Source organism: Alligator mississippiensis, chromosome 2 (assembly GCF_030867095.1).
Source record: "Alligator mississippiensis isolate rAllMis1 chromosome 2, rAllMis1, whole genome shotgun sequence".
NCBI classification, from domain to species: Eukaryota; Metazoa; Chordata; order Crocodylia; family Alligatoridae; genus Alligator; species Alligator mississippiensis.
This window is the reverse complement of record NC_081825.1, coordinates 37695917-37711674: the sequence shown is the minus strand read 5'-3', so window position 1 is coordinate 37711674 and position 15758 is coordinate 37695917. Positions and strand designations below refer to the sequence as shown.

Sequence of the window (15758 nt, the reverse complement as noted above, 5' to 3'; positions counted from 1 at the left end):
CACTCGCAGCAGACAGGGCTGGGCTTGGCGCTCAGCACTGCTGCTTGCAGGAGCCAGGACCAGGCTCAGTGCTCGACATCACCACTTGCAGCAGACAGAGCCAGACTTGGCTCCCATGGCTCTATCTCCTGCGAGTGGCGCTGGGCTTGGCGCTCAACTGGTGTGGCCCAGGCAGTACCACTTGCAGGGAATGGGGCTGCACTAGTCAAGTGCTGAGCCTGGCCCGTCCCCTGCAAGTGGCTCAGTTGGCATGGCCAGGCTCAGCACTCAGCAGCAATGCTTATAGTAGATGGGGCCAGTCGTGGCGCTTTGCTGGCACAGCCCAGGCAAGGCTGCTTGCAGGGGATGGGGCTACACCAGCCAAGCACTGAGCCTGGCCCCATCCCCTGCATGTGGCACTACGGCATGTGTCCACCCCTGGGTGCCTGACCCACACTGAGGGCATGCAGGGGCCAGTATAAGCCAACCCCATAGTTCTGGTCCAGAGAGTTAGGTCGACTTATACAGTGGCTCTATGAAATTCCTAACTGTTTGGATCAGAAAAATGGGGTTGATTACTGTGCTGACCTGTACACTGTGCAATATGGTAAATTAAATTGGTTGATTGAACTTCTTTCCCAGATCCCCTCCAGATGCAAGTTAACTCTCAGTCCCCCAGCATTACAGTATGGTTTTCACCTTCTCTGCAAGCCCCCCCCCTTGCAGAGTGGGCAGGTTAGCCTTGGCCCAAACTGTGCTCCAGCCGAGCACTGAGGTGTGCTCTAGCGCCTCCCAGCTTCTGACCTGGGCCACTGCAGGCATGTGGCTGCATTTTTTGAATAAAAAAGTGAATGTCTAACCTGCGAAGGTTGAATTGATTCAGCCTTGGGCTTCTTGACTGTCTATACTTAGCCTAGGATATAAATTTTTATGCTCTAGGAATTTTGGAACGCAGTTTTGCCTAGATGTATATAAAGGAAATAAGCATTAAAGAGGGAATTAAATAATTGTGCTTTATCAAAAAATTGGAATTTTTTCACTGTGTCTTAATTATGAACCACAAAGCAGTTATTTTTTCTGAGATTGTATGATTGGATTTTATATTCTCTTAAGTGGTCATGTTTGTTTAAATAGATGCCGCTCAACCTGACTAATGCAGTAGCAACAGCAAGACAGTTATTGGCTTACACTGTTGAAGCAGCAAATTTTTCTGATAAGATGGATGTTATTTTTGTGGCTGAAATGATAGAAAAATTTGGAAGATTTGCTGAAAAGTATAAAGAGGTAAGTAACCTTGATGTGAATGATCATTTTAAGGTTGGAAAATTAAATATTAGTCTTATAAAGTGTTTTAAATAGTAAAAATTTCTGAACATTAGTGTGATTGCTGGGGCCTTACGTGTTGCACGGCCTGCCGGGTGAGTAGCCCTTCCCCTCAACTCTCCTGCCATGACCTTGATGTTATGCTATCAAGAAGGGGGTTCAATGGAGATCTTCGTGGGAGGGCCTCCCAGCAAACGGCAGTACTCACAATTTTCTGGCGCAGTGTTCCACGGGGCTCCGCTTCCCCTAAATCCCGTCCACTTGCCAACCTGATGGGTATCCGTACAATGGTGGTTTCGGCCCTGTAGGCTTGCCCGCAGCTTGCTTTGGGTGGGGTCCCACATCTGCGTGGGCTCAGTTGGCTCTTGTCCCTCTGGCTTTGATGCACAGCCTTCCTTCTCTATCTCTGATTTTTCCTTTTTTTTCTTCAAAAGAAATATTCTTCTGGGGAGGAGAGGGATGTGGAGCTGTCTTCTTTCCCCCAGCCTCCTACAGGGGACTCAAATGCCTCCCCTGCTCTTCCTCTCACAGGGAGCTTAAATGCTTCTCCTGTTCTGCCTTCCGCAGGGAGCTGAAGGGCCTCCTACAGGGGGCCGAAGGGCTTCCTCTGCTCTGCCTCCTACAGGGGGCTCAAAGGTTTCCCTTGCTCTGCTTGCTGGTGCTGCGCTGGCTGTGCCGCTTCCCTCCCATGCAGGAGCCTCAGCGCGTCTGGCGTGCTGCCCACCAGCGTGCTCTCTCCAGCTCCTCCTCCACCTGGGTTCTGGCGGGGCTTTTAAACTTTTCTGTGGTGGCCGGTACGGCTGCTGCTGTTGGTCCAGCTGTTGCCCACATGGGAAACAGCTGATTAAACAGCCGGCATAACACCGGCTCGCGCGGCTGCGGTCCCGGCTCCTGCTCGGGCTGCCCAGCAGGAGGTAAGTTATCCCCGCGGAGGGTCTGTTTCTGGGGTTTGGGGTCCGCGGGGATTACCCTCTCCGCTTCAGAAGCCTGCGGGGGCGTCTCACCGCTACACTTAGGTTCAGCAGATCAGTTAGTGATGTGTCAGATTCTGTTCCATTCTTTTGTTTAGTAGGTCCTTGAAATTGCTGACCATGGTCTTAGACTTCACAATCACGCTGATAGGCTCCAGCATTCTCTGGACCTCTGGTCAGCATTGGAGCAGGGAGATAGGTACAGTAAGTCTGCTTTTATTTAATATAGAGTGGGTCATGCAGGTTTTCATTGGAATGTTTTTATGTTAAAAGATGAATAATGAAAACCTCAGAGATCCTCTCAGTAATGAATAAAACAGACTTATCTTTTCCCCCTCATGATAGCCTGGCTTTATTCAGTATTGAGCTGTATCTCTTAAGGTTTCTCAGTATTCCTGTATGTTGCAAGATAAGTGATAAAACATGAAAATTAAATCTTAGAGAATGCTCATTTTGATGTGGAAAAAATAGGCTGATGAACATTCCCCTCTGGTTAGACACTGTTTCACTTCTAAACAGAGGTTTTATTAATTTCAGTATACTATGCATTTTTTAAAATACGAGATCATAGTGGAACAGTTTTAAACTTGTTGCACAAGAACACACACAAAATTTGAACCCAATATAATTAGAATACAAATAAGACAGTAATTTATTTTCTGCAAAACTCGATAGACAATTTTTACAGGCTAGTTCTTTTTTAAATATATAACACATTTAAGTTACTTTAAAGGTAATTCTTATGTCTGAAATCATTAGAAAAGTTGCTCATTAAAATTAGTTATTACTTAGTTTAGCTAACCTAAATGATGAATATGCTACAGATTGCTGCAGTATTTATTGTATTATAAGGGAATTGTATTTTTACCTAAACTTACCGAATCCTGATTGATGCAGCATGGCTTTGCTGCCATATTTGAGGGGAATAAAAACTATAAAACTCAGTTAAATTCATAAGTAATTTTTGTAATAGTACCTGAAATGTCTATGTTAGTATATTGTTGGGGGGTTGTTTGTTTTTGTTTTTACCACTTTAAGTGAAACCTGTTTCATCCTTGTTTACTTTGTTGGTATATTGGAAAGGTGTGTTAACCCATTTTATAATATGAATATTCAACATAATTAACAATCTTCACTTGGATGAAGTTAAACTATTGTTGTCAATTTTTATTGTATACAAATTCTTATACTATCCAGATTTTTGAGTCAATTAAAATGTAAATTTGTGATTGGCTATTAAAAATATTTTCATGTGATTGAATATGTATGAGCTTATGCAGTTTAAATATTCGGCTATATATAAATGGTGTGAATTGTAACTGTCAGGTGGCCACTGGAAAAAAGATTATTCTCCATTAGAAAATGGAGGAGAGGGTGATAGCTTCAAACCGTGCTAAGATTAAGAAATAAGATTATTTGGGGAATGAATCATTATGTTCAAAATTCCATGACATATCCAGATGAATGGATGAAATTTAATATATGAATTTTTGGGTCTTTGAAGTTACTTTAATTATTTAGTTTTAAAATTGATGTCAGTCATTTTAAATGTTTCATTAAAATATAGAGTAGTAAGTGCATTGTTTTAGTTTGGTTTTAAATTTAATTAAAAAGTGTAATGCTATTTTGCTTTTGAGAAAATTTTAAATGTCTTCATAGTTCAATAGTTGGTAGGGTCGGAAGGGACCTGAGCAGATTCATAGATGTTAGGGTCGGAAGGGACCTCAATAGATCATCGAGTCCGACCCCCTGCATAGCCAGGAAAGAGTGCTGGGTCTAGATGACCCCAGCTAGATGCATATCCAACCTCCTCTTGAAGACCCCCAGGGTAGGGGAGAGCACCACCTCCCTTGGGAACCCGTTCCAGACCTTGGCCACTCTAACTGTGAAGAAGTTCTTCCTAATGTCCAATCTAAATCTGCTCTCTGCTAGCTTGTGGCCATTATTTCTTGTGACCCCCGGGGACGCCTTGGTGAATAAAACCTCACCAATTCCCTTCTGTGCCCCTGTGATGAACTTATAGGCAGCCACAAGGTCGCCTCTCAACCTTCTCTTGCGGAGGCTGAAGAGGTCCAGGTGCCCCAATCTCTCCTCATAGGGCTTGGTCTGCAAACCCTTAACCATATGAGTGGCCCTTCTCTGGACCCTCTCCAGGTTATCCGCATCCCTCTTGAAGTGCAGCGCCCAGAATTGCACGCAGTACTCCAACTGCGGTCTGACCAGCGCCCAATAGAGGGGAAGTATCACCTCCTTGGACCTATTCGTCATGCATCTGCTGATGCATGATAAAGTGCCATTGGCTTTTCTGATGGCTTCGTCACACTGCCGACTCATGTTCATCTTGGAGTCCACTAGGACTCCAAGTTCCCTTTCCACTTCTGTGCCACCCAGTAGGTCATTTCCTAGGCAGTAGGTATGCTGGACATTTTTCCTCCCTAGGTGCAACACTTTGCATTTCTCCTTGTTGAACTGCATTCTGTTGTTTTCTGCCCACTCGTCTAACCTGTCCAGGTCTGCTTGCATCTGTTCCCTGCCCTCCGGCGTGTCCACTTCTCCCCACAGCTTTGTGTCATCCGCAAACTTGGACAGAGTACACTTGGACAGATCATCAAGTCCGACTCCCTGCCATGGGCAGGAAAGAATGCTGGGGTCAAACGACCCCAGCTAGGTGATTATCTAGCCTCCTTTTCAAGACCGCCAGGGTAGGAGCGAGCACCACTTCCCTTGAAAGCTGGTTCCAGATCCCAGCTGCCCTGACTGTGAAGTAGTGCCTCCTGAATCTACTCTCAGTCAATGTATGGCTGTTATTCCTCATTACTCTCGCTAGTGCTCGGGGGAACAGGGACTCTCCCATTGCCTGCTGGTCCCCTTGGCCAGTTTGTGGACAGCCACCAGATCCCCTCTCAGCCTTCTCTTGTGGAGGCTGAACAGGTTCAGGTCCCATAGCCTCCTCTCGTAGGGCCTGCTTGCTACTCCCTGATTATGTGAGTGGCCCTCCTCTGGACCCTGTCAATGCTGACCACATCCCTCCTGAAGAGCGGCACCCAGAACTGGATGCAGTACTCCAACTGCAGCCTGACCAATGTCACATAAAGGAGGAGGATCACCTCCTTGGACCTGCTCATGATGCATCTGTGGATCCGTGACAAGGTACGGTTTGCTTTCCTGACCACGTCCTTACAATGGCAGCCCATGTTCATCTTGGAGTCAATGACTCCAAGATCCTTTTCTGCCTCTGCACTGACAAGAAGGGAGTTCCCCAGCCTGTAGATATGCTTCTGGTTCTTCCTCCCCAGGCGCAATACCTTGCACTCCTCAGTATTGAATCCCATCTTATTCTAATCCACCCACCCCTGTAACCTGTCCAGATCCAATTGCAGCCTGTCCCTCCCTTCTAGCATGCCCACTTCTCCCCACATCTTAGTGTCATCTGCGAATTTGAACAAGGTGCTTTTCACCCCTTCGTCCAAGTCACTGATGAAGATGTGGAACAGTGCAGGCCCGAGGACCAAGCCCTGGGGGACCCCGCTGCCCACATCCCTCCAGGTCGAAAATGACCCATCCACCACCACTCTGGGTGCAGCCCTCCAGCCAATTTGCAACCCAGCTGACCGTGTAGGCATCGACACCACAGTCGCCTAATTTTTTAATGAGAATGGGGTGAGAGACCATGTCAAAGGCCTTCCTAAAGTCCAGAAAGACTGCGTTCACCACTACACCTGTGTCCAAGGATTTTGTGACCTGATTATAGAAGGCCACCAGGTTGGTCTGACAAGACCTGCTTCTAATGAACCCACGTTGGTTGCCTCTAAGCATAATCTTCCCTGCTGGTCCCTCGCAGATGTGCTCCTGGATAATTTTCTCAAAGAGCTTCCCCAGGACCAAGGTAAAACTAATGGGCCTATAGTTTCCTGGATCCTCCTTCCTCTCTTTTTTGAAATGGGGACCACATTGGTCCTTTTCCTGTCTTTTGGCACCTCGCCAGAGCACCATGAGTGCTAGTGAAGCTGTGCCAGGGGTCCTGCAATGACCTTTGCTAATTCCCTCAGCACTCTGGGGTGGAGATCGTCAGGACCTGCTGATTTGAACACATCTAGTCCCTGCAGAAGTTCCCTGACTAGATCTTTGCTTACCTTGGGTCTGGCTGGGCCTCCCCTGGGTCCGTTGGGGATTCTGGTGGGGGGGATGACTCGGTCCCTGCTTAGAAAAATGGAGACAAAGAATTTGTTAAAGAGGTTAGCTTTGTCATCTGGTGCAACCACCAGATTTCCTAGCATGTCCTGCAGTGGCCCCACATTACCCGATACCTTCTTTTTACCCCCCCTATATATTTAAAAAGGGACTTCTTGTTATCTTTGATCCAGGTAGCTAGTCCTAGTTCCGTCTCTGCTTTAGCCTTCCTAACAGCCCTCCTACAATCCCAAGCAATGGAGGTATAATCCTCCTTGGTGATGGCCCCTCCCTTTCATTGGGTATACGCCTCCTTTTTAGCTTTGAAATGTTCCCGGATGCTTTTGGTGAGCCATGGGCTTTTGGTAGGCTTTTGAGCACTCTTTGATCCACATTGTGATTGTCACTCTTTGGGCTTGGAGGATTGTCTCCTTAAGGAACGACCACTCTTCCTGGACTCCCAACTCCCCTCCCCTCAGTGCCTCAGTGCCTCCCAGACTAGTCTCCTTACCTCATTGAAATCTGCCCTCCTGAAGTCAAGGGCCGTTGCCTTGCTGCAGGCCTTTGACACCCTGCCCTGGATGGTGAATTCCAGTAGGCGATGATCGCTATCGCCCAGGTAGTCAAGAACCTGCAGTCCACTCACCAGGTCGTCGCCCATGGCCGAGACCAGGTCCAACAAGGCATTTCCCCTGGTGGGACTGCACCTCCTGGTTTAGATGGAGGTGCTGTAACTTGGCTAGGAACCTACGTGATTGCTCTTCCCAGCAGATGTCTGGATAGTTCAGGTCACCCATGATGACCATGTCCCTTGACTTAATTGCCTCCCTGAGCTGACCTGAGAATTCCTGGTCCAGCTCTTCCCCCTGGTTGGGTAGCCTGTAGTAGACCCCAACCGTTAAGTCCCTTTCCCCCCCGGCCCCCTTGTATTTTGACCCAGAGCACTTTAGTCTGCCCCTCCTCTGACCCAGTGCTGTTTCATACATTTCATAGACATTAGGGCTGGAAGGGACCTCGGAAGATCATCAAGTCCAGCCCCCCGCCTGAAGGGCAGGAAGTCAGCTGGGGTCATAGGATCCCAGCAAGAGAAGCATCCAATTTTTTCTTGAAGGTGTTCAATGTAGGTGCTTGAACCACCTCTGATGGCAGGCAATTCCAGACCTTGGGGGTTCGGACAGTAAAGAAAATCTTCCTTATGTCCAGCCTGAATCGGTCTTGCAGTAGTTTGTAACTGTTCGACCTCGTCATCCCTTGGGGCACTCTGGAGAACAAACGTTCTCCCAGATACCGGTGGTCACCCCTAATAAACTTATAAGGTAGCCATCAGATCACCTCTGAGCCTGTGCTTTTCCAGGCTAAAGAGCCCCATAGCTCTCAGCCTGTAGGGTCTGTTTTCCTGACCTGATCATGCACGTGGCTCTTCTTTGGACTCTCTCAAGGAGAGTTGAGAGGATGTGTATTGCTTGTTGAAGATGTGTATTGCTCTTTGACATAGAGCTCCACATCCCCACCTTTCCCCCCTGTTCTATCCCTCCTGTACAGCCTATAGCCCTTGATGTTTACCACCCAGTCATGTGTTGGATCCCACTAAGTTTCAGTGAGTCCCACTATGTCTGGGTTTGTGTTAGCTAGCAGGAGGGCAAGTTCCTCCTGCTTGTTCCCCATACTACGAGCATTAGTGTAGAGGCATTTAAGGCCTCCTGAAGGTGTATGCACCACCCCCCTAATCCTAGGAGTATTTGGGCCCCTGTCTCTTACCGGGGTATTTCTTGTGCTTGTCGCCTATCTTGCCTGGGCTGTTCCTTGTGGGTGTCTCCTGGTTTGGTGTTCCATGGCTCCCTTCATCCTCATCCTCCCCTTCTCCCGTCGAGCCTAGTTTCAAGCCTGCCAGAGGAGATCGGTCAACCTGAAAGAGAACATATGCTTACCTTTGGGGGAGAGGTGAAGCCCATCCCACCCGCGCGTGTCTGTTGTCCTGAAGTATGGGTCGTGGTCCAAAAAGCTGAAGCCCGCCTTGAGACACCATTTCCGAAGCTGCAGGATTTTAACAAAATAGGAAAAAATATTTCTGTTAAGCTAGTTTACAGTGAGGCAAATATAACTTAAGTCATTCAGCTATTGACAAATATTTGATATGGGAACTACTCCTGTATGCCAGTGGTAATATTGTGATTCTGAAGATCTTTGCTTGTAAATGATGCATTTTTTGCTAATTTATCAAAATTAATGAATAGCCCAAGTTGATGAGCTTTGATCTTTCAATTCCTAACTAGCTTGGTGATGTGATGGTGGACATTGCAAGTAACATTATGCTAACTGATGAACGTGTGTTATGGATGGCACAAAAGGAAGCCAAAGCTTGCACTAGAGTTGTACAGTGTTTGCAGAGAATTGCTATGTATCGACTGGCAAATGGGGCTCAAGTCTACTCAACTGTAAGTATAAAATCATGTGTATTAAAAAAAAGTTTTTTTTGTACTGTGAAAACGTAGTTTCTTTTTTCTTACTTAATATATTTTGGCACTGTATGATTTGTGCTTTTATGTTTCGGATATATAGAATCCCTACAGGGAAAAAACTAATTTCATTATTCTGACTATATTGCCTGCTAGTTGTACAGGGAGATTTTTTTTGGCCTTTGCATAAAAGTAATGTGTAGACACTTTTAAGATTAGTCATTATTCTTTTTGTTACATTGGATGAGGTTATGTAATAAGCATATGATTTGTTGTCACAGTACTCCCCAAATATTGCTCTGGAGGCTTATGTAATAAAAGCTGCTGGATTCACTGGAATGACCTGCACCGTATTTCAAAAAGTGGCTACATCAGACCGTACAGGACTACCTGATTTTGGGAGGAGAGATCCAGATGGAAACCTAGATAAGCAGCTAAGCTTTAAGTGCAATGTTTCAAATACGCTGTCAAGCTTGGCACTAAAGGTCTAATACTCGTTGTTTCTATATTGACTTTCACTACAAGATGAATTGTTTGAAAAGAGACCTTAAGTTAATCATTTCCAATGATAAAATATGTTTTTATTATTATAACATAAATTAGAAAATGGTTGATACTTTTACTTTTTACACTGATATACTACTATCTGCATATTACATGCACTTTTCAAGTTACAGTAAATTAATTCAGTTTTATTACCCCTTCTCATGGTCCAAACAGATACATCATATTACACTGATTGTGGATATTCATCTAGATAAACTATAAAAACCATTACAAAACAAAACCAACAAACTTATTTTTGTCTGTATACAATAGGAAGTTGTTGACTGCACAGAAAATACATTTGCCATTACCACTTAACATTCTGAAACCTCATTTGGAGATATGTACTTAACGTTTACAATTATATTTATGGAAATGATGCTACCCTACCTAAATATAATAGGGTATGGGCAGCAAATGTACAGAATGTAGATAGTGTCACACTAAATGAAATAGTAACTACATATATCTTTACATCTACTTTTGTATGTGGCTGTAGTTAGTCCTGCATGTCACATTTAGCTGCCAAAGGGCACGTATAAACATGCATATTAATGCTCATGAATATACTCTAGAGCTCATTGCTCTGTAGTGTATTGCTTCTCGACACACAGTCTACACCTGCGCCTGGGACTGCAGCACGTTGAGCTGGGTTAGAGTAGCCCTGGCTGGCCGAGCTACCTAGGGGATAAGCCTGTGAGTCAAGGGCTGCTCTCCCTGGATCAACATGCTGCAGAGGGGCTGGCTGGGGCCTGAGGGTGGTTCAGTGCAGGGCTAGCCAGCAAGGCAGCCTGGAGTGGTCTGATGGATTATTAGAAAGCACTCTTGTTCATGTAGTCACAATTTACAATCTGATCAATTTATTTCTGTCATACACTGTTAAGAAGCAAAAAAAAAAATCCCAACGCTAGTGAATAGGAGGGCCTATTACATTAAATTAAACACATTTTCTTTTGGTTCAGATGTTAAAACTTTTTAAACCTGTTTATTTATAGAACACTATTGTAGAGGCGTCTATCCAACTGCCGCCCTCCCTCTTTGCACAAAAGCAGAAAAGAGAAATCAGGCCAGCAGATGAGTTAGTCTACAAGCTTCAACTTATTGCATTTCGCAATGGAAAACTTTTCCCGGCAACAGGAAATTCAACAAATCTGGCTGATGATGGGAAAAGACGGACAGTAGTGACCCCGGTTATTCTCACCAAGATAGGTTTGTTTTTTCACTATTATATCTTTATGATCATTGAAAAATGTAAAGGCTTTAGAAGCCTTCTTTAACATGTCCACATATGCAGGTACGTGCGCTTGCAGCAACTCAGATAGCAGTTGCATGAATTTGTGCTGAAGATTTGTGTCTCAGCACATGTGCTTGAACATGCACTTTGGTGTGGGACAAATTGTCACTTGGGGCAAACTGACCCTGCCCAGCTCCTCCCAGATCTTCAGCCAGGGGGAACCAGAAAATTGGGCCAACACCTGCCCTGGCCAGCAGCTCAGAGCTGCTTTCCCTCAGGAGCTTTTGAGGCCCAGCCAGTTGGTATCTGGGGACACTAGGTTCTTGTGCCAACTGGACTGCTGAAGCAGCCCTAACGTAGAGTGGCCCCTGCATCCTTGACCTACTGCAGCTGCCACCTGCGACAGCATCCACACCCTTGGACCTGTGGCCCCATGTTTGCATTCCTGCCAGACCCAGACTGGGACAACACAGCCACCTGGGCTGTGGTACAGGCACTGCATGAGAACCACCTGCACCTCTGGGCCAGCTGCTAGTGGGCCGTGGCTGCACAGTTGGCCTTCAGGTGGCACTGCTGTCATGTCTTCTGGTGTCCTCACTCTGCCATCTGGGCAGCTGTTGCCCAGAAGATGTGCTTCTTCTGGTAGCCTGCTTTGAACTGTCAAAATGTGTCCTCCTGACACCAAATGGCCAGGAGGTTAGCCACCTTGTCCGCCCTCCAGCTGGATACCTGGTGCTGGCCTTGGGCAGGCTCCTCTGCCCAGGTCCTGCCACTTGCCTCACCAGCAGGGATCCTGGTGTTCCTTGCTTTAACATTGCAAATACTCTGATACAAAAACCCAAATTCTCTCATTAAAATACCTCAAATCTGTGTTCTTCTGTGATTAAAATGAAACGCTACTATAATATAGAGATCAGTTCAACAATGTTTTATTGATATATTTATAAGTTTAAAGCAATTTGGAAGCCTACCATTTCAGTATCATCATTATTAAACAAATTCAAAATATGTATATACTTTGGCATTTACTTTTGGGTTTTTTTTCATAGAAACATCAGAGCTACCCCTGCCCCCTTCACTCACCAGGATGTGGGGCACTGAGCAGCACTGATATGCTGGTGCATTGTGCATGCCTTTGCCCCTCACTCCCAACCCCCAGCCCCTCTGCCCCTCACTCTTGACCTGCAGCCCCTGCCTGCCTGCAATAGTTCCCTCCCAGCAGGACTCTACCCTAACAGCAGGACATGAGTTCAGCTGCTGCTGTCCCACCTGCTGCTGCTTTGTGGCTCTAAGCAGTGACAGTCCTTGCTGTTCTGCTCCCTGCACCTGTGCCCAGGCCCCAGGGAACCTCATGTTGTTCCTGGGAAGCCCTCGACTGGGACTCAGGGTCTGGGCTGAGCAAGCCCCTTCCCTTCCAGGCCGGCCGCCCCCTGTACAGGCTGCCCTCCCCGTAGCCCATCACACCCTCCAAATTGTTTCTGGGACCAGGAGCCCCCATAGACTGGGGCCGCATGTCCCAGCACTAGTGGGGGCATGGGGCAGGGCTGCAGTTTGGCAGTTGCCCCTGCAGCCACAGCTCCAGCTAGCAGGTCCTGTCCCATCCTGTATAGCAGCTGGGCATGCAGGCTGTGAGATTTGTGGGGGGCAGGATGTGGAGTTTGGTGGGGGATAAGGGGTGTTGGTGTGGTTGGGGAGTTTCTGGGTGGGTGTAGGGGTGGGTATGGGGCTTGTGAGGTTTGTGCGGGGGTTTGGGGTGGTGTAGGGCTTGTGGGTGTGTGATTTGTAGGTGGGGGATTTGTGTGGGTGGTTTGGGGGTGTGGAGTTAGTGGGTGGATTGTGGGGGAGTTTATGCGTGTGTGGGGACTGTGGGGGGTGGGTGGATCTGCTTGGGAGAGGTGGTTCTCCTGTCCCTTCCCCTGCACAGTGTGCCACCCCACTCTCCCCCCCCAGCAGCAACAGCGGCCATCGGGGCATTCATGCCCATTCCTGGCAGAGACCCCTGGCAGCACAGTGCCACCTCAGACCAGTAGCTTCACATGGCGCCAGCCCGGTCTGCCAACCCTCAGGCAGAACTGGGCCAGCTCCTGCTGTACCTCAAGAATTTCCCAGCATCTCTCTCAAACTGCTTTGAAATGCCACAACAGGCATGTGCTTGCTCATCTGGACACGGCCCTTGAGATTATATTCTAAAGGCGTTAATCAGCACATCTCTTAGGCTCAGAATTTGTCCACCATAATATACACCGGTGTGGTGAAATAAACTGATAGGATGGTTTGGTTTTGTTTTGTCTTTTTTAACAGATGGCTTAAACCTAGCCAGTCACCAGATTCCTATTAATGTGACACTGCGACGGATTGCACATGGAGCAGATGCTGTTGCAGCACAATGGGATTTTGATCTGCTAAATGGACAAGGAGGATGGAAGTCTGATGGCTGTCGCATTATCTCTTCAGACGAAAATATTACTACCATTCAGTGCTACTCCCTCAGTAACTATGCGGTTTTGATGGTATAATATTTATTAAAGTATTTTTAAAGTTTCATAAGAAGAACCCCATTTACTTCTAAATCAAACCATTTTGATTACACAAGTTGTAAGAATGGTCTCTCCCAGGGGTAGGTAATCCCCAGCATACATGCCAGAGTGTGACTCATCAAGGCATTTTGCTTGGCACATGTGCCTTGGTGCGGACAGCAGGGAAGGGGCTGGGGCTGTGCTGCCACAACAAGGATTGGGCCCCTAACAACTCCCCGACTGCCCGCCCATGGCACATCAATATCTTACAAGTCAAGGTTGCGGGTGTTTTTGGCACTCTGACCAAAAGCATTGCCAACCCCTGGTCTGTCCCATCGTGCCTATTTCCCTTTCAGCCACAGTGACATCATGTGAGCATGATAAGTACAAGTACACACACAATGTAGTCTTTAGAAAAACTCTTTTAAGTAATTACTAATGTTAGTTTAGATGCCAAAATTGTTTCAGTGAGGTTAAGGATGGGAGGCTGGCAAAGGTTGTTCTCCGGCTGAGTGAAGACACAAAACAGATGAAGATCTAGCAGAAATCTAAAAGAATTTCCCTATAGAAATTTTAAGTGTGATAGTATAATATTTAAATCAATTCAATTCTAATGAAGAGGTAATTACCAACTGTCTTAAATTAATGTTAAATCCCAATTCGAGCAATGATAATTCCAATTCGAGCAATGATAATCTGAAGCAGAGTAGATGACTGTGATAAAAAATAATTTATTGGCAGTTGAACTTGTCAGTAGTTTTATTGTCTGTGGAAATTATAAGCTTTTTGTCAATTTCCATACTGTGGACCAAAATAACTCATGGATGGCTTGATATAAAATATCTGTATTTTATTTCATATGCATGACTATATTTCCAGTACACAAATGGATGAATTGGGGGGCGGAAGGAACATGATGGTATTTGGCATACTGTATTAGACAAGTCAAAATACAGTATTCATTCAAGAAGTTTCCATGGATATATGAACTTAATTTCTTTCCCAACCAGCTGCGCAGCACCTGCCCCCGCCTCAACCCCACTCCCTTCCCTCCCCTGCTGTAGGCACCGGAAGCCCACGGCTGGGCTGCTTTGCGGCCCTACTGCTGCCCCACATTTTGGGGGTTGGGCTAAGCCCTGTTAGCACCTCCCTTCCCCTGCCTATTGTTCCTGCCACAGGAGTCATCAAAGCAGTGATACAGCAATCAGAAATAAAACTTGAGATATAAAAATGGGAGTACCATAAACAGAAATCAGGAGAAATGTTAATAAATACTAAGCAGTAATTTGGAAATTAAATTTACTAAGTCAAATAAATGTATATTGGGATTATTAGCAATATTGATTTATTATACTTAAGCTGCTATACAATGTTAAACAAGTCAAGCATTTATCCAAACAAGGTTTGGGTTTGGAAAGAAAAGGCTTATTTGTGGGAAGTAATACATGAAAAAGAAAACACGTTTGTTACCATTTTGCCGAATAAGTAGTTGAATTATCATAAGCAAAACTTCGTTATATTAATAGAAGTTATCAAGAAAGCAAATCAATTTAAACAAAAAATGTTAAAATTTGGCCTGGTTCCATAGCATATTTGGTTTTTTAAATGAGAGAGAATTAAGTGAAAAAATTACTCTCTTTGAGTTCTTGAAGGCATCATTTAACCAACCTTAATTATTATAATCCTAGAATTTAATTCAGTGTGCTTTGATTTTTTTTGTCTTTTTTTGTAATCCTTCTCTAGGAGAACCAACACACAATTTGTTAAAATGAATCATATGTTACCTAGGCTCATGCAATTTATATTCAAAGAAGTGTTTTTCTTCAAGTTGACTATAGCTGTCTCTTGGGGTAGGGAAAATGAAGGGCCTGCACAATCAATACTTCTGTATATGAATATAATATATTTCTACATTTATGGGTTACATGAACTTTTTTGACATCAGTTGCATGCTTTAAAATGAGCATGAAAAAGCTATTTTGAAAAAGATGAAGTGAAGTTACAGTCAGATTGAAAAAAAGTAAAAGGATTTGTGCATCTAATATGGGACTTCAGCAAACTTTAGATGCCTGAATCTACTTAACTTAGAGTCTCTTCTTACTTCCTTGTTTCTGATACCTTGGATTGGGTTTTGCATTTCTTTCTGCACAGTAGCATAACTTCAGGAGCCTCCACCTACAATAGCTTATAGCCTGATGTCTAAGATGTTATATAGGCTGTTTTGGATGAGATATTTTATTGGACCAACTGCATGCTTTGTATAGACTTAGACAGGCTTTCAAATACAATGCATTCTTATAGTTTCATGGTTAAGGCACTCTCCTGGAGGTGAGATGTGGATTTGAATCCTTTCAAGCTGAGGAAAGCCTTGAACCTGGGTTTCCCACTGGGGAAGTGGTCTTACCACTAAGCTATTGTACAATAAGGGTAGAGGGTATCTCTACCCGTGGTCCCACCACCTCTTCTAGCAACTGCCTTTTGAAAAGAAATCGGCTGGTTTTATTTCTTAACAAAATAGCTATAGCCGTTTGCCCTTACAAGTACATTTCTGGCTTGACTTGGA

General features: G+C 45.4%; 1 protein-coding gene across 3 annotated transcripts in view; it reads left to right on the top strand.

Annotated features, from left to right (window-relative positions):
- Positions 1-15758, top strand: part of ADGRA3 (adhesion G protein-coupled receptor A3) — a 116463-nt gene that overhangs the window by 88388 nt on the left and 12317 nt on the right. For all 3 annotated transcript variants that reach the window (XM_019480201.2, XM_006278038.4, XM_059721611.1), the window contains 5 exons: positions 1114-1263; positions 8717-8878; positions 9181-9384; positions 10441-10654; positions 12981-13189. In XM_019480201.2, coding sequence (XP_019335746.1) covers positions 1114-1263; positions 8717-8878; positions 9181-9384; positions 10441-10654; positions 12981-13189 — 939 coding nt within the window. The remainder of the gene's footprint in view (positions 1-1113; positions 1264-8716; positions 8879-9180; positions 9385-10440; positions 10655-12980; positions 13190-15758) is intronic.